The 18,410-nt window shown below is 45.9% G+C and overlaps 1 protein-coding gene across 4 annotated transcripts in view; it reads left to right on the top strand.

Annotated features, from left to right (window-relative positions):
• Positions 1–7,725: 7,725 nt before the first annotated feature.
• OS9 (OS9 endoplasmic reticulum lectin) overlaps positions 7,726–18,410 on the top strand; it is a 32,577-nt gene continuing 21,892 nt past the window's right edge. For 2 of the 4 annotated variants that reach the window (XM_083424496.1, XM_083424494.1), the window contains exon 1: positions 7,739–7,983. In XM_083424496.1, coding sequence (XP_083280622.1) covers positions 7,807–7,983 — 177 coding nt within the window. In that variant the 5' untranslated portion in view covers positions 7,739–7,806. Of the gene's footprint in view, positions 7,984–18,410 lie in introns of all 4 variants that reach the window. The other 2 variants (XM_083424495.1, XM_083424497.1) reach the window with 2 other exon arrangements.

Here is an 18,410-nt window from a genome sequence, read left to right as displayed (position 1 = left end):
GAATTGGACGCAGTACTCCAGGTGTGGTCTGACCAAAGCAGAGTGGTACTTTTATTTCCCTTGATCTGGACAGTGCACTTCTGTTGAGGCAGTATTAGCATTTTTTTATTTTGCTGCTGCATCACACTGTTGACTCAAGTTAAGCTCATGATCTACGAAGACCCCTAGATCCTTTTCATATGTCTTACTGGCAGGCCAGGTGTTCCCCAGCTTATATTTGTGCAGCTGGTTATTCCTGGCAAAGTGCAGAACCTTACATTTGTCCCTATTGAATTCATTTTGCTAGTTTGGGCCCAATTTTCCATTCACTTAAGGTCATCTTGAATCCTGATTCTGTCTTCTGTGGCAAAAGAACCTCCCAGTTTTGTGTCATCTGCAAATTTGGTGATCATGTCTTCAATTCCTTCATCCAAGTCTTTTATAAAGACGTTGAACAGGCCCAGCACAGAAACTTGTGGCATTACTGAGTGTTCTTTGGGTTCAGTCAATCAACAAGCTACAAATCCACCTAACACTTACCTTGTTCAACCCACATTTTACTAGCTTCCTCGCAAGTGTTACTCAAGCCTACACTGTAGAACAAGATATGCACGAGTTAATGACTAAATAAATAAGACTTGATTTATTTAAGCATTTCTCTTCCGCCTTTCAACATCACATTCCAAAGTCACTTTAAATAATCACTTAATCACAACTATAACAGAAAGAATAGAATAGCATTCAATAATAATAGAAAGAATAGAATAGCATTCAATTTGATGATTGGATAAAATCATGGAAGGAAGGGATGAGATTTACAGCATGCACCACAATTAAAGAAAATGTTATGAAAATGATATATCGATGGTATATAACACCAGTCAAATTAAGTAAGATGTATAAGGTGAGTAATAAATGTTGGTAATGTAAGGAGAGAGAAGGGACATTTTATCATATGTGGTGGCAATGTAAAAAAATGAAGTGCTTCTGGGAAATGATATATAATGAGATAAAGAAAATATTGAAATATACATTTGTTAAAAAACCAGAAGCATTCCTATTAGGAATTTTAGGTGGTGAGATAAAAAGGAAGGATCAGAAAGTATTTTTGCATGCAGTAACAGCAGCTAGAACTCTTGTGGCCCAGAAATGGAAACAAGAAAAAATGCCCACAATTGAAGAATGGAGAACGAAATTAATGGATTATGCAGAACTTGACAGATTAACAGGGAGGATTCGCAACTGACGGGACCAAAGATTCACTGAGGACTGGAATAAATTTACAGAATATATTAAAAATATTTGTGATAATGATATAACGTTTGTAAGTTTCCAAGAAGCTCTGTAAGAAGGTTTGGTAGAAATATTGTTTAAATAACATGGTAAGATAAGATATACCTAGTGCAATATAAATGAAGAAATGTGAAGATATGTAATAACTACGAAAAATTATCAGGCATGTTGATGGAAGTCTAAAAGAAAAAAGATGTGTGATGAATTACTAATGTTTAATTGTGTTATAAATTTGTTTTTATTGGAAAATTAATAAAAATTATATACAAAAAAAACAAAACAAAACAGAATGAATGAATGTGCCTAGAGGCTAATTGGTTTAATTGCAGCATGACTGGCAGAAATTCAGCAGGTGCAGATACAGAGATGTAGAAAGCTGTCATTCTTTATGTCTCCCTGCCAGGAAACTATTAAAGAGCTTCTGTTGGGAGGAAAGAGGGTGAGAACTGTGCTTGGGGCATGAGTTTTGTTGGGTGTCTGTCTGTTTCATCATACACAGAGAGACACCATGAAATAGTCTCTAAGGTGCTATTGGTTTTGCTGCTATACAAGCCTAATAGAGAATTATTATTTTTTTTAATTTGGCATGATAAAAAAGAATCAAAGAATTGTAGAGTTGGAAGGGACCTCCAACCCCCTCCAATGCAGGAATATGCAGCTGTTCCGTGCAGGAGCCTTCATTCGGGAATCTGCAGAGCTGAAGGCTGTTTATCGACAATAATGCCATCAAAGCATGACCACCAAATACAGTTTGTAAAAACTGGTTTATAGCATTTATATTCCAGCTTTTCCCCAAAGAGCTCAAAGTGGCATACGCCACCCAACAGCATACAAATGAATATGGCTAATCTGACCCAGTAATCCCCCATCACATACAAACAAACCACATTGCAACCAACCAAATACAACCAGCCACGCTCTGAACCTCCCAATCTCTTGCAATGCCAACAAATATGTATCTATATGACCTGCTCACGTGACACTCACAAAAACCCCCCTGCACAAACCCTATGCAATAGAACAAAAGATCATTATGCCCCCGATATCTCCCTCCCTCTCTTTCGCCCCAATGTCTATGACAATAGTGTCTCATACTAAATGTAAACTGTGAAAAACACTCTATGAATTGAGAGTGAAAACACTATATGTATTTTTCCTTGTTTATTTATTTGTTTTGTAACACAAAAAGAAAAACCCTTTAATAAAAACTAATTTTAAAAGTGGCATATACCATTCTTCCCCTTTCCCCCATATTTTATCCTCACAACAAACCTGTGAGGTAGGATAGGCTGGTGTGACTGGTCCAAGGTAGTAACAGTAATCATCAACATCATCATCAATTTGTACTCCTCATTTTTCCCTGGCAGGGACTCAAGGCAGCTTACAGATAAAAATAAGAACAGCTAAAAACATAGAAAAAACAGTAATTAAAAACAAATAAACATTGATACAATTAAAACTATATACTGTATATACATATAGAATTTTATTAAAACCATACAAACTATAAAAAAACAGCACAACACTGACCCTTTCATTAATAGCAATCAGTTCTCAAAAGCCTGTGGGAACAAGAACGTCAACTGCCAGTGGAAAGACAAGGAGGGAGCCAGTCTAGCTTCTCCAGGGAGGGAGTTCCAGAGTCTGGGAGCAATCAATGAGAAGGCATATACACACTGATACTGATTTCCTCCCTGCTAGCACAGTCACCTTTTCACAGGGATCAGTCCTGTGCCTTTCACAGCAACCCAACATGCAGAAATTTTAGCATACAATCCATTTTCTGAGATGAGGCTAAACTGGTGCCACATTCACACCCAGTGAGCTCAAGGTTTAGTAGGAATTTGAACCCTGGCCTCCCAGATCGCCAAGTCCTAACTGCACTGCTGCCGGTAACATTGGCTCCTGTTAGCGTTGCAAGTGCTGTGGTAACGCCAAGAAGCTGTGTTGCCAACTTTCCCTTCTCTTGTGCCTTTCACAGTAGCTTGAACTGTCGTACAGTAGTAACGCTTGTCACCCTATGGTAAAGGCTTCACCTGTTTCCCAGGACTTGTGAGCAGGGACTACACAAGTGAAGATCCCAACACACCTGGTTTGGTCGAAGAACTACTGAAATGAGGAATCAGCAAGTAAAGTTCTTCAAGGTATGGAGAACAAGGTATCATCTGCAGATCAAGCTACAGTTAATGCCACAAATGCTAGCCTGGTTGATTTTGTCTCCCCGCTCTACCCCCAAACTGTAGGCAACCCTACTCAGAATAATGTTGCCACTGCATCACTCTTCAAAAGTACTGTAAAACAAGTAAAGGAAAGGAAAGACTAGGGTTAGGCTATGTGGCGGTTTGCATGAGGTTTGATTAGAGCTCCCATCGCCCCTGATTACCATGTGGGCTGGGAGTCATGGGAGTTGTCATGGGAGTCAAGAACATCTGGAAACCATCACGCTGGCTACCACTGCTGTACCCACTGGTTCAGTTACGCCATTTTAGACCTGGTGTTATGAGAAGGGGTTCTATTGTAACTTCTAGGTTAGATTACTGCAACACACTATATATGGGGCTGCCTCTGAAGACTGTTCAGAAACTTCAACTGGTCAAGTAGCTCAAGTCAGGTTGAGCATATTAAACCAATCCTGACCCAAGTGAACTGCCTGCTGATTAGTTTCCAGGCCCAAATCAAAGTGATGGTTTTGACCTATAAAGCCTTTAACGGCTAAGGACAACAATACCTCAAGCACGGTTGCCTTTCTCCATATGAACAGACCTAGAGTTTCTGATCACCTTCTTTGTGTGCCTCCCACACATGAGGTTCGGAGGTGTTAATATGAGAACGGGTCTTTTCTGTGGTGGCTCCCTGCTTCGGGAATGCTCTCCCCAGAGAGGCTTGCCTGGTACCTTCATTACATATCTTTAGAGGCCAGGCAAAAATATTCTTCTTATCCCAGGCCTTTAGCTAATTGTTTAATCTAAGGCCTTTTAAACTTTTTGTGGCGGGCGGGGTGGCGGCATTGTTGTTGTTTTTGTTACTATGGTATGTATTTTTATATTGTAAACTGCCCTGTGATCCTCAGGTGAAGGGTGGTATAGAAATTTAATACAGAAAGGATTCACATGCTTAAGCTATATTCTGTCCTTTCACCTCTTAGTCAATAAAACATAGGCCAATTGAGGCAATGAATGCATAATCCAGATCTAGTCTCTCTCATCCATCTGAAAGACTCTGGCTGCAGCACATCTTTAGTAGCATAAATGTGCAGCCTAGAAAACAGTATGTGCTGCCTTGAGATAGTACAAAGCTTTCCATTATCTTATTGGCTGGACTCCTAGTGGAGCTGTTCTCTGTGTAGGAAAAGTTCTTGGGTCCTGCCCCAAACACAATGCCTGATTCACAGAGCAAGCAAGTAGCTCTAACTTCAAAGGTCACAGAGGCTCAGGAGCTTGGGCTCCTTTCACATTGATTCCCACAGAATTTCAATAGGACTTGCAACCCGGGGCAGGCACGTAGTCCAGTCACTGCTTGATTTTACATTACAGAAGTTTCAGGGCTCAAGCCAACCACCTGAGTTTGTGGGGAGGTTTAATCAGTACCCTGGAATATGGAGAGTGGAGAAGGAAATTTTTGGGAGAGTGTAACACATTTTGCCACCCAAAGTGACTGCAGTGTGCACAGCCTGGAGAGATGGGGGAGGGATATTCCATAAAATATCTACAGGATCCGCCCACCTATCTTAGGATAGTGCTCTCCCTTTCCTTTCAAGGGGAAATCTCACCTATGCAGGAGTCACTGCAGGAGAATCCACCTCAACCAATAGTGGCCTTGGCTCCTCAGGAGCTGTCTCTGTTAGCAGCTCTGGAGCACAGGGTCAGTCAGGGCATGGGAGGTGTCAGTATGGGCACAGACGGAAGCAGCATCCCCTGGAGTCACCCCCAGACCTTGCAGTTTCATCCCCAGGGGCAGGGAAGCCACAATCCCATGTGATCTGGACTGTACTAGCAATCCTATGAGGGAAACAGAAGAGGGGACAGATGGGCAGAGCACCACGAATCTGTCAACATAGAGCCAATCCTGTACCCACAGAATTCCCAGTCAACCACCAGCAAACTTAGGGTACAACTAAGAAACATGAGGGGAGGACAAACAGTGTTATGAGGGTTGTCAGTCTGGATGAAACCCTGGTTCCCCTTCCAAACCTGGGATCCTATATCTGTGAGGTCAGAATGCGCAAGGGGAATCTTCCCACACCACTTCCTTTGTCAAGGAAATGGCTTGGGCTGACTAGTTTACTGCAAATTATGAGTCCAAAGAAGTTGCCAGAGAAGCAAATGGGTGGGTCTTCCACACACTCTTACCTGGCTGGTAGGTAACAGGACAATAACCAGTTGTATGTGAAAGTAAGCTGAAAGCAGACTGGAAGCTGGAGACAAAGAGAGATGTTTGTTCTCTGCTGGACTGTGAGGCTTTGCTGGAAATCTAATGGACACAATACATGCTGGAGTGTTAATGTTGTGAACCCCTCCATCCTATGTTCATTTTGTATGCATGTGAAAATAAAATCATATATCTTGGACACCGCAGTCTCCACTGACCTTTATTCCAAAGGAAACCAAACCCTGGGTGAGCACTTTGAGTCTAGAGTCTCTCACCACTTAGAGATTGGAGTGCCACGTGACAATATTCTCCTTTTAGGGCTTCATGAGGACAACAGAAAAAGGGTCACAAGGTGGGCAGCATAGGCCTCAGTTGTTACCACTGCTTGCTGCTGTGGTACTACCTGAGGTGGTGCTACCTTGGGTGTACCAGAAGGATCACTCCACTGCTCTCTTCACTGGATGTCTGGCACACCCTCTGCCTTCTTTGTGGGAACCCTCTTCTCCACAGGAGCTGGTGGGTCGTTGTTGCTAACCTGGCTTTAATCTCTCATTCACAGGATCTGGCCGGAGTCAGTAGGAAAATCGCATGACACAAACACTAATCACCCTCATCCCCATCCCAGATGTTCTCTTGACAAGGTCCATGCCTCTTCCACACACTGTCTCCAATAGCACTTTGGAGCTGAACACCTTATTGCCTGGGTCCAGGGCACCAGACCAAAGCCTCTCCAAAGGACACACTCATCTAGAATGGTTCCCTCACATGCCTGTGGATGACAAGATTAACTGTAATTCCAATTAACTGTAATTCCAATTACAGTTACAGCAGGAGTCAAGCAAGCAGAAGATGGAAGCCAAGGGCACTCATGTTTCTCATGAGTCATGACCCACCAGAAAGTGAGGACAATCATCATCATCATCATAAAATGCCTACAGAAATATCTGAGATAAGGAGTTTGGCCAAGCCAAGAATTATCCTAGCAACTGCAAAGCTATCCTAGCAAAAATGTCAGTGTTTAAAAGGAAATGTGTATGATTTTTCATAAAGCACAGACCGCCAGGATCCTGCAATAAACACACATCAGGAAGCACCCTAGGAATCACTGAAAGCTGTGGAATGGCTTTTGCCCGATTCTGCGAATGCTATAGGACTAAGTCCCAAAATTCAAAGGGGTTGTACTGCCACATAAGGGGATAAAGGGCTCTTCTCATGGGTCTATTCATATTAATGTAGTCGTTTTAGTTCTGCCTGTAGTGATTTATTATAGATTCTGTTTTTAATATTTTGTTGTAACCCACCCAATGAATGTATGTTTGTGGGCTGTTATATAAATCTAATTAATAATAATAATGACATCTACTAATTGAATTAATGAAACATTATTAATAGGAAGGTTATTCTTAATAGCAACAATAGAACACCATTTTAGAAAAGGACAAATCCTGGGGCCCGGGAGACAACAGCCATTCCAAGTGAATTAAATCGGGTCATGCAGCCTGCGTGCTCCAGCTTCGGGTAGGGCATCGGCTCACCGAATCCCTTCCATAGCTCTTGTCCAGGGCCACTGAATGTGGATTAAATACTCCTTGACATGTTTTACTATGCTTTGGTGCTAATATTCAGGAAAGCTAAAGTAAGTGCTAAAATAATATTCCCCCATTATACTTTAAATGCATTATACAGTATTCAAGATCACCGAGCTTCCACAGAGCAGTAACAGGGGTGGCGAAATAATCCGGATTAAATTATCTAGATTTTAAAAACACAACACAACACGGAGCCACGCATCTGCAAGCGGCTGGCGCGCGCCGTCAAGCGGTATTTACGGCTTGCGCAGCAGTCCCTCTAGTCCTGCAGGCGCTCGCTGCTCTGATTGGCGGCCGAGCGCCGAGCTGAGCGTCCCGCGACGCGCTTCTTCCTCGTTTAGCCGCAGCCCGATACGGGCGCTCGCTCTCCTGATTGGCTGACGGGAGCGACCCAATCCCCTTTTACCAGGTTTCTTCGACAAACGCTTCGCTCCCCCGCCCTTCCCGGCAGCCAATGGAAAGGCTCCCGCGCAATAATGGTCATCGGACCCGCCCCCTCCCGTAGAGGAAGGGCGGAAGTAGCCTCCGCGGCGGCCGCCAGTAAAGGCGAGAAGTCGGAGGGAGCCGCTCGAGGAAGATGGCGCCGGCGCGACGCCTCTCGGGGTCCTGGGTGCCCCGGCTGCTCCTCCTCCTCCTGCTGGCCGGGGCTCTGGCGCTGGGGCGCAGCGAGGCGCTGGGCGCGCTCAACCTGCACGAGCTCAGCGAGCTGAAGTACGGCATTGAAATCGGCGCCGAGCCCGTGATGGCCGGGCAGGTATGGCTGGCTGGGCCGAGCTGAGGCGATGGTGGTGGGCAGGGAAGCGCCGGAGAGTCCAGCAGAAGCGGCCAAAGGAGTCTGGCGGCGCCTCGGGAAAAACCTGCGCTCCTTGTTGTCGTTGTCGTCCTCGTCATTACTGTGGCAGAAGGTTCCGCGGGCCCCAGTCCGCCTCCTCAGGCGCCGCCGCCATACGGCTCTCGCCCCTTCATGAACTCGTGCCAGGCTTCTGAGGGGCCGCAAGGCGCTGCGCTGGCTCTGCTCGCAGCAAGAGGCTTCCCAGGGCGAACACCCCCCCTCATGACAGCCGCCCCCGTCCAGGTCCTGTTGGATCTCTTGTGTGTCTGGTGCCGCCTTTATTGTTGATGGGTTCGTTGTGTGGGTTTTTGCTGCGTGTTATAAGTATTGTACCCTCGCTTTGGGGGTTATTTGCAATGAAGAGCCGGGTAACTAATTGTATGAATAAATAAAACAAATCTGTCTGCAATAAACAACAGGTAGGGGTCCTCTGTCCCATTAAAGTGTAGCAAGATATTATTTTAAATCATTATGTATTCAGTTTATATACCACACTTTATCCAAAGATCCCTGGGTGGTGTACAACATTAATAACATTTTTTATGCAGAATAATAAAACAGTGTACACAGCAAAATAATAAAAAACCACAGTAACGACCCCCCCCCCCCACATTTAACAGGCCATAGATTTTTTAATGGATGAACACCTGGGTAAAAAGGAATGTTTTTGACAGGTGCCTAAAGACATGTAATTACGGTGGTAGATGAGCTTCCCTTGGGAGACCAGGATAGAGAAACTGTGGTCTTCCAAGAAATTCTTGGACTACAGCTTCCATTATCCCTGACTATTGGATATACTCGCTGGGAATGATGGGAGTTGGAATCCTTCAGTGTCAGTCGGGCCACAGGTTTCTCCATTCCTATTTAGAGGAACAGTATCTCACCCTTCAAGAAGTGGCCAAGGTATGCCATAAAGGGCAGGAATAATATTCATGTAATAAACATTTAATTACTTCAGAAAAATTGACCATTTCACCAATCATGTAATACAGGACTGGGAAGCCTGTATCCCTCCAGATGTTGTTGAACTCCAACTCCCAGCAGCCCCTGCCAGCATGGCTAATGTTCAGGGATAATGGAAGTTGGAGTTCAGCAACATCTGGAGGGCCACAGGCTAGTCAACCTTGAGGTAAATGCTTAGACAGTTACAGCAGCTCCCAAGATATCAGCTTGGGCTAATTACAATCATGTAACAACTAAATTGTGGGACGCGGGTGGCGCTGTGGGTAAAAGCCTCAGCGCCTAGGGCTTGTCGATCGAAAGGTCAGCGGTTCGAATCCCCGCGGCGGGGTGCGCTCCCGTTGTTCGGTCCCAGCGCCTGCCAACCTAGCAGTTCGAAAGCACTCCCGGGTGCAAGTAGATAAATAGGGACCGCTTACTAGCGGGAAGGTAAACGGTGTTTCCGTGTGCGGCTCTGGCTCGCCAGAGCAGTGATGTCACGCTGGCCACGTGACCCGGAAGTGTCTCCGGACAGCGCTGGCCCCCGGCCTCTAGAGTGAGATGGGCGCACAACCCTAGAGTCTGTCAAGACTGGCCCGTACGGGCAGGGGTACCTTTACCTTTAACAACTAAATTAAATACTACATATTTGTAGTCATCTATTATTTTATTTTATTTTATTTTATTTTATGTACACTTAACATAATGGTGTTCAAGAGGCTGAGTGCCTATCCTGGCTAACCCATGGATAACTCAAATTGAAAACTTTTTTTAAAAATGTAAGGAGTGGCTGGACTTTGTTGCATAGTGTAGCCATGGCTGCTTCTGCTGTCCTGCTGCTCATGGTGGAAGGTGTGGGCAACAGAGGCAGGGGGAAATACCTCTTTGCTGTGTCAAGCCCCGGCTGGTGCAGTGAACAGACACAGATCAGGCCTATTCCCATCTTATGACAGTAGCAGAATTAGCACAGAATCCAGCCAATTTTGTGCCAGCCCAGTCCAAAGCACCATAATTTGGGGTTTCCTGCTGGCTACCACCAGGGGCAGCTTCTGTCTGCCATTTTGGGGGGCATATTGAGTGCTCCCTCCCTCTCCATTCAACATGGTGGATTGGGGTTTGGATTACTCTGCCTAGTACAGTAGTTGTCATAAATAAAGGGGGGTTGATTTTTAAATGTAGTTCTGACTGTAGTTTAAAGGAGGCGATGCACTTTCCCTATGTGTCTGTAGCCCACCCCTCCCAAAATGCATGTAGGATCTGTAAAAAGCTCACACACTTGCCTTGCCCTTTAGATAGGACATTCTTGGCTTCATGGTATATTTGATGATGTTTGACTGTGGACACATAATAGCAGTGGGCACTCAAACCCTAATCATCCTGTTCAGGTTCCTTGACTGCTGCTCTGCTTTCTACAGTTGCTTGCATCCTTGCCCTTTTCAGGAACAGTGGCAACAGTGTATGTTTACTACTCTAGCAAGGCTTGCATCATCACACCTGAGTCTTGCATCATCTGTGTTGTAGTTGACCCTGAGGAATTTGAAGACTTATTTTAAGTGGCTTGAGTGCTATTGTCATTGATCTCCTTTGTGGTTTTTACAGATGACTGACTTAAACCTTGCAGAGCCAAATGGCTCTTCTTTCTCTCTCCCTCTCCCTCTCTCTCCTTTCTTCCTTGTTTCCTGTCGTCTTAGGGAAGGGGAGGCAACAGACCCATGGAGGGTCTGGTCTTTTTCAAGGTGGCAGAACTGAGCAGGACCTGAGTTTCTCAAAGTGTGATGCAGATGATTTTCCTGAGATATATTTATAGGCAATATTTATAGGACAGCAGTAGCCTTTGTTTTAAGGGAAACTTGCTGCTTCAGTTAATAGGACAGGTCTTGGTTGAAAATTTGTAGTCTTGAAGTGGCAGTACCCAGCTATGGGCATCTTCTGCCCTCACCTTCCCCTGCTTGGTGCCCTCCAGGGGCTTTGGACTACAGCACCCATCATCCCATACCATTGGCTTTGCATGCTGTGGCTGATGGGAGTTGTAATCCAAAGCATCTGGCAGGTACCAGGTTGGAGAAAGCTGCTCTGCACCAGTATCTTAGTTAGTAATCAGTTATGTGTACATCCTGAAAGCTATTTATGCCGCTCAGGTGCACTCTTAATTGCATGTCTACTGTTTTGAAAGCAGTGCTTCCTGCAGCACCAAGATGTCAGCTGCCCAACCGTGTCTCTGACTACTGGAGTTTGAAGCTTGCAACATAAACAAATGACTGTAATTTACACAGTGTGTTCATTCCACACCCTCTCAGTGAACAACCTCCCCCTCTGTGATTCTGCAGTATTTGGATTTTTGATACTGATGTCTCATATAGTTAAAAAAAAATCTGGCTAATATATTCTGTTTTACATAAGGAGTCATTTTTCATTAGCACAAGTGTGGGTGTACCTCCTTTTGCTTTAGTGGTGTTTTGACTCTTATAAGAATGTATCTGTTGTAGAACTGCATCCCTTCTTCAGAAGAAAAAGAGCCTCCCTAATAGAAGTAGCTGCTCCCTGAAGGCATTGACAGCTTAACCATCTGGTTTTCCTGTGTGTTGTTCCCTTGCAAGCGATGGAGCTTGGGATACTGCAAGTGGTGTATCATAAAAGGAAATACAGCGTCTGGCACCAGAGTGACTTGCACCAGAGCCGTTCCAAGCAGTGGGGAGTGCTTAGCATTAAATGGTGGCTTCCAGGCTGGCATAGAATTGACTGATTGATTGATTGTATTTATATGCCGCTTTTCATTCCACTGAATGCCAAAGTGGCTTACACACAATAATTAACAACATAATAGAACGTAGTAGTATCACAAGTACAGCATAAATAATATAAAATAAATAACAAATAATCAGTAAAACAATTGCAGTCTACAAAACACTATTAACAAAGCAGCAACTAAAACATAAACTAAAGCATAAGTTGAACATTACAGTTACAGCAAAAGTCATATTACATGGGTAACAAAACAATGCATCTTGTAAATAGCCACTTGCTATGGCAAATGGCAGTGCAGTCCTATATGCCAACTTTTCCCCAACCAATGACCCCCAGATGTTGTTGGACTCCAACTCTCATCAACCACAGCCAGTAGGGAAGTGCATGTAGCCCTCTGATTCAGTGGGTCTTACCCCAGCCTTGTGTTTAAGCACTTGCCTGTGAGCTATAGGTCAAAAGGAATCCTACACTGGTGAGTGAGAAGAGTGGCAGAAGAGGGACACAGCATTTGGTCCCCCTGTGCCTTGCATCAAAATGTAGTGGGCTATAGGAGGAGGGGCAGAGCTCTGTCTCCTGCCAGCCTCTAACAGGCTGGCACTTTCTTTTTGCAGGCTAGTAACTTTTCTGGGCTTAATTTACAAGGCTGGCTTACACTCAAGTCGGTATTCATCAGACTGCAGCCTAAGGGACCCTTCCAGATGATCAGGCAGGGAAGTCTTATAAATCTGTTTTTGCTTTGTTTTTTACTTCAGGTGCAATGGCATATGTGGGCTGATAAGCTAGTAAAGGGACGCGGGTGGCGCTGTGGGTTAAAGCCTCAGTGCCTAGGGCTTGCCGATCGAAAGGTCGGCGGTTCGAATCCCCGCGGCGGGGTGCGCTCCCGCTGTTCGGTCCCAGCGCCTGCCAACCTAGCAGTTCGAAAGCACCCCCGGGTGCAAGTAGATAAATAGGGACCGCTTACTAGCGGGAAGGTAAACGGCGTTTCCGTGTGCAGCTCTGGCTCGCCAGAGCAGCGATGTCACGCTGGCCACGTGACCCGGAAGTGTCTTCGGACAGCGCTGGACCTTGGCCTCTTTGAGTGAGATGGGCGCACAACCCTAGAGTCTGTCAAGACTGGCCCGTACGGGCAGGGGTACCTTTACTTTTACCTTAAGCTAGTAAAATTATTTGTGGACTAGTAATTTTAGTTGGATTCATTTGCAGAAGTGTCTCCATGTTGCTATAGCCTGCACAGCTGCTTTTTAAGTTTCACTTCCATGCAAGTTCATTCTGAACTGGTCCTTGCCTTATCAGTTCCAGATTAATTACCTGACACAGCCTTAGGTCCTAGCAACAGGAACCATTATGCTGTGCACCGGTATTCTTTATTTATTTATTTATTTTTATTATTAATATTAATATACTGCCCTATACCTGCATGCCTCAGGGCAATTCACAAAGTAAAATCAGAATATAAAACCACAAAATACATAATCAAAATAAAAACACAATAACCCCCCCACCACCAGATTTTAAAAGGATATAGGATGTCAATCAAATCAGCCAAAGGTCTGGTTAAAAAGGAACATTTTTGCCTGGCATATAAAGGTGTATAATGAAGGTGCCAGGTCAGCCTCCCTGGGGAAAGCTTTCCACATACGAGGAGCCACTGCAGAAAAGGCCCATTCTCATGTTGCCACCCTCCAGACCTCTTGAGGAGACTCATGAAGGAGAGCCTCAGAAGATGATCGCTCTTAGGCTAGGTTCATATGGAAAGAGGCGGTCATTGAAGTATTGTGGTCCTAAGCCCTTTGAAAACCTTAAACTGTGCTCAATCTACTGGTGCTTCCTGATGAAAATAACAGTAAGGCTAAGTAAGCTACCCCAAAGACATACTGTGTGCCATGACAAATCTTCCTTTGCAATGTGCTTGGGGAAGTTTTGGGTTTTTGTTGTTGTTGTTTAGTTGTGTCCGACTCTCTGATCCCATGGACCAGATCACGCCAGGCCCTCCTGTCTTCCACTGCCTCCCACAGTTTGGTCAGACTCATGCTGGTAGCTTCGAGAACACTGTCCAACCATCTTGTCCTCTGTCGTCCCCTTCTCCTTGTGCCCTCAATCTTTCCCAACATCAGGGTCTTTTTCAGGGAGTCTTCTCTTCTCAGGTGGCCAAAGTATTACTTGCCGTATCTGTGGTGGTAGGCCTGGCTGGCAGCTCCTTGGAACAATGCATTCTAGTGTGCTCTAAAATTGTGCAGGGATTCTGCAGCTACTGAGTGGCATCTTAAAATGAAATTCCAACATCACATTTTAACATCCATATAAATAATATTAATAATAATCATAATAATAATTTATTTATACCCCACCTATCTGGCTGGGTTTCCCCAGCCACTCTGGGCGGCTTCCAACAGAATATTAAAATACAATAGTCTATTAAACATTAAAAGCTTCCCTAAACAGGGCTACCTTCAGATGTCTTCTAAAAGTCTGGTAGTTGTTTTTCTCTTTGACATCTGGTGGGAGGGCGTTCCACAGGGCGGGCGCCACTACTGAGAAGGCCCTCTGCCTGGTTCCCTGTAACTTGGCTTCTTGCAGGGAGAGAACCGCCAGAAGGCCCTCGGCACTGGACCTCAGTGTCCAGGCAGAATGATAGAGGTGGAGACGCTCCTTCAGGTATACTGGACCAAGGCCGTTTAGGGCTCTAAAGGTCAGCACCAACACTTTGAATTGTGCTTGTAAACGTACTGGGAGCCAGTGTAGACCGGTGTTATGTGGTCTTCGGCGGCCACTCCCAGTCACCAGTCTAGCTGCCGCATTCTGGATTAGTTGTAGTTTCCGGGTCACCTTCAAAGGTAGCCCCACATAGAGCGCATTGCAGTAGTCCAAGTGAAAGATAACTAGAGCATGCACCACTCTGGCGAGACAGTCTGCAGGCAGATAGGGTCTCAGCCTGCGTACCAGATGGAGCTCCTGGACACAGAACTGACCTGCGCCTCCATGGACAGCTGTGAGTCCAGAATGACTCCCAGGCTGCGCACCTGGTCCTTCAGGGGCACAGTTACCCCATTCAGGACCAGGGAGTCCTCCACACTCACCTACCTCCTGTTCCCCCAAAACAGTACTTCTGTCTTGTCAGGATTTAACCTCAGTTTGTTAGCCGCCATCCACCTCCAAACACCTCCAGACACTCACACAGGACCTTCACCGCCTTCACTGGTTCCGATTTGAAAGGGAGGTAGAGCTGGGTATCATCCGCATACTGATGAACACCCAGCGCAAAGCCCCTGATGATCTCTCCCAGCAGCTGCATGTAGATGTTGAAAAGCATGGGGGAGAGAACAGAACCCTGAGGTGCCCCACAAGTGAGAGTCCAGGGGTGTGAACACTCATCCCCCACACCACTTTCTGAACATGGCCCAGGAGGAAAGAGTGGAACCACTGTATAACAGTGCCCTCAGCTCCCAGCCCCTCTAGACGGTCCAGAAGGATGTTATGGTCAGTGGTGTCAAAAGTTGCTGAGAGATTCAGCAGACTAGGAAACAGCTCTCACCTTTGTCCCTAGCCCGCTGGAGATCATCGACCAGTGCAGCCAAGGCAGTTTCAGTCCCATGATGAGGCCTGAATCTCGACTGGAAGGGATCCAAATGGTCCACTTCTTCCAGGCATGTCTGGAGTTGTTCAGCAACCACTTGCTCAGTCACCTTGCCCAATAATGGAATATTTGAGTCTGGGCGATAGTTGGACATATTGGCCACATCTGAAGATGGTTTTCTAAGAAGCGGTTTGATAACCACCTCTTTCAGCGGGTCTGGGAAGGCTCCCTCACAGAGGGAAGCATTCACCACCCCGCGAAGCCCATCGCCCAGCCATTCCCGGCTAGCTTTTATAAGCCAGGATGGGCAAGAATCAAGGAGACAGGTCCACATCCTGTCCACAGCAGCCTGTCCACATCCTCAGAGGTAACAGATTGGAATTGATCCATCCCATGCAACTTGACTAGTCAGGACTCTAGCACTCTGTCATTTTGAAATATGTCATTTTGAAATCTATCATAGAGTGAGCTTGATTTCAGTGGCACATTGAGAGGCTACTTTTCCAGCTTTTTTGTAGATGTAGATTGCTGCCACAGTGCAAGAATTGTCCAACAACGCAATCCTATACATTTCTGCTCAGAAATATGCCCAACTGAGTTCAGTCGGACTTGCCCCCGGATATGTAGGATAGGACTGCAGCCTAAAGGTAAAGGTACCCCTGAGCGTTAGGTCCAGTCGTGGACGACTCTGCGCGCTCATCTCGCTCTATAGGCCAAGGGAGCCGGCAGTTATCCGTGGACAGCTTCCGGGTCATGTGGCCAGCTTCTGAGCAGCACACGGAAACGTCGTTTACCTTCCCACTGGAGCGGTACCTATTTATCTACTTTCACTTTGATGTGCTTTTGAACTGCTAGGTGGGCAGGAGCTGGGACCAATCAACAGAAGCTCACCCTGTTGTGGGGATTCGAACCACCGACCTTCTGATTGGCAAGCCCTAGGCTCAGTGGTTTAGACCACAGCGTCACCTGCCGCCTAAGAGAGCTCTAAATCACAACAAATATGTGGGCGGTTTGAGGTGCTGGTTTATATTGGGGAGTAAAAGAGCAATATTGAATGGACCATGTTGATACATCACAGTAATCAATAGTTACTGTGAACATGGAGTTAGCTCCCACTTTGTTCCTTTAGTATCTGGTGCAACAAATCATGATCCTTGATTTAGGCCACATTCACCATACATTTAAAGTGCTATGTTGCCACTTTAAACATTCGCAGCTTCCCCCAAAGAATTGCAGTTGCTGTAGTTTGTTAAGGGTGTTGAGAGTTGTTAGGAGACCCCCATTCCCTTCATAAGACCTACAATTCCCAGAGTTCCCTGTGAAGAGCGATTGATTGTTAAACCACTCTGAAAACTGTGGCTCTGCAAAGGAAAAACGAGTGTGGTACTCACCACTGTGAGCATCATTTAATTCATCCCAAAACTGAGCTCAGCTTTTGGAAAATACATTTTGGTCTGGATCCGTCAGAAATGCCCAGAAACACAAATGTAGTAACAGTGCTCTTCCAGTTAGGAACAAGTTACCCCTGCTATACTGCACTGCTGTTCTTTGTGGCTGATGCTTTTCTGCCCCTGTGTGACTGCAAAAACAGAGCCTGTCTCTCCGTCAGTTTTCAAAAGGGAGTGATTTGTATGAATGAGAGGGTTTTGACTTTCTGCCAAGTTGTTTGTCGGGCAAAAAAAGAGGAGCCCCTTTCTGTCAACAGTCTAAATCTGGCTTGTACTTCGTACATCTGCGAATGTTCTGGAGGGCTTGGTTGCAGTTGGCTGGCCAGTTGGCGCTGAGCTCACGGTGACCTTGCCTTGGTGCCGCCCTTTGCGTGTTTGTAGTGTAATCATTGCTGATTGTATGTTTGACTGTTGAGGGACACACTGGTAAATAACTGCTTTGCTAATAAGAATACAGTGGTACCTCAGGTTACAGACGCTTCAGGTTACAGACTTCGCTAACCCAGAAATAGTACCTCGGGTTAAGAACTTTGCTTCAGGATGAAAACAGAAATTGTGCTCTGGTGGCGCGGCGGCAGCGGGAGGACCCATTAGCCAAAGTGGTGCTTCAGGTTAAGAACAGTTTCAGGTTAAGAACGGACCTCCGGAACGAATTAAGTTCTTAACCCGAGGTACCACTATACATGCTGTTATTGCTATGTAAATGTGTATTACTCAGATCATATTAACATTTGAGAGGAACATAAAGGTCTTCCGTGCACACAAGGTCTTCAATACAAGGTGTCTGGAATGTCTTCCATACACAGAAACTCCTGGTCCTTGTGTGAACAACTGTGCTGTTGCCACATCTGGGTGGGCATGATTAGAAGGCAATTGTGGGTGGTGTTAGAGCATCTGCTGGGCCCAATGAAGCCTGTGGGCAAGAGTTTTCCTCACCCCCCTGGCTAGAGTGGCTGTGTTGTATTAATTATTGAGTGTTGGACTAGGTCCCAGGAGGCCAGGGTTCAAATCCGCACTCAGCCGTGAAGCTCACTGGGTCACTTTGGGCAAGTCAGTGCCTCTTAGCTTTAACCTACCTCACAGGGTTGTTTGAAGGATTAAAAGGAAGGAGGAAAGGTGGGATATAATTGTAGTAGAGGCTGCAGTAGTAATATAAAGATCAGCAGGGAAAGGTAGGCAATGCCTACCATAATTGCTGAAGCTGGGAAGGGGCCAAGCAGTTGATAGCGGGTTCATTGCCCTATATACTCCCTTGATCCTCCCTGTAACTTACATGTAAGGTAAAGGTAAAGGGACCCCTGACCATTAGGTCTGGTCATGGCCGACTGGGGTTGCGGCACTCATCTCACTTTACTGGCCAAGGGAGCCGGCATACAGCTTCCGGGTCATGTGGCCAGCATGACTAAGCCGCTTCTGGCGAACCAGAGCAGCGCACAGAAACGCTGTTTACCTTCCCGCCGGAGCGGTACCTATTTATCTACTTGCACTTGGACGTGCTTTCGACCTGCTAGGTTGGCAGGAGCAGGGACTGAGCAACAGGATCTCACCCCATCACGAGGATTTGAACCGCCAACCTTCTGAGCGGCAAGTCCTAGGCTCTGTGGTTTAACCCACAGTGCCACCCGCGTCCCTTAACTTACATG

Source organism: Podarcis tiliguerta (genome assembly GCF_965153285.1).
Source record: "Podarcis tiliguerta genome assembly, chromosome: 2".
NCBI lineage: Eukaryota > Metazoa > Chordata > Lepidosauria > Squamata > Lacertidae > Podarcis > Podarcis tiliguerta.
The sequence above is the reverse complement of the archived record's forward strand: the minus strand, read 5'-3'. Positions and strand labels throughout refer to the sequence as shown.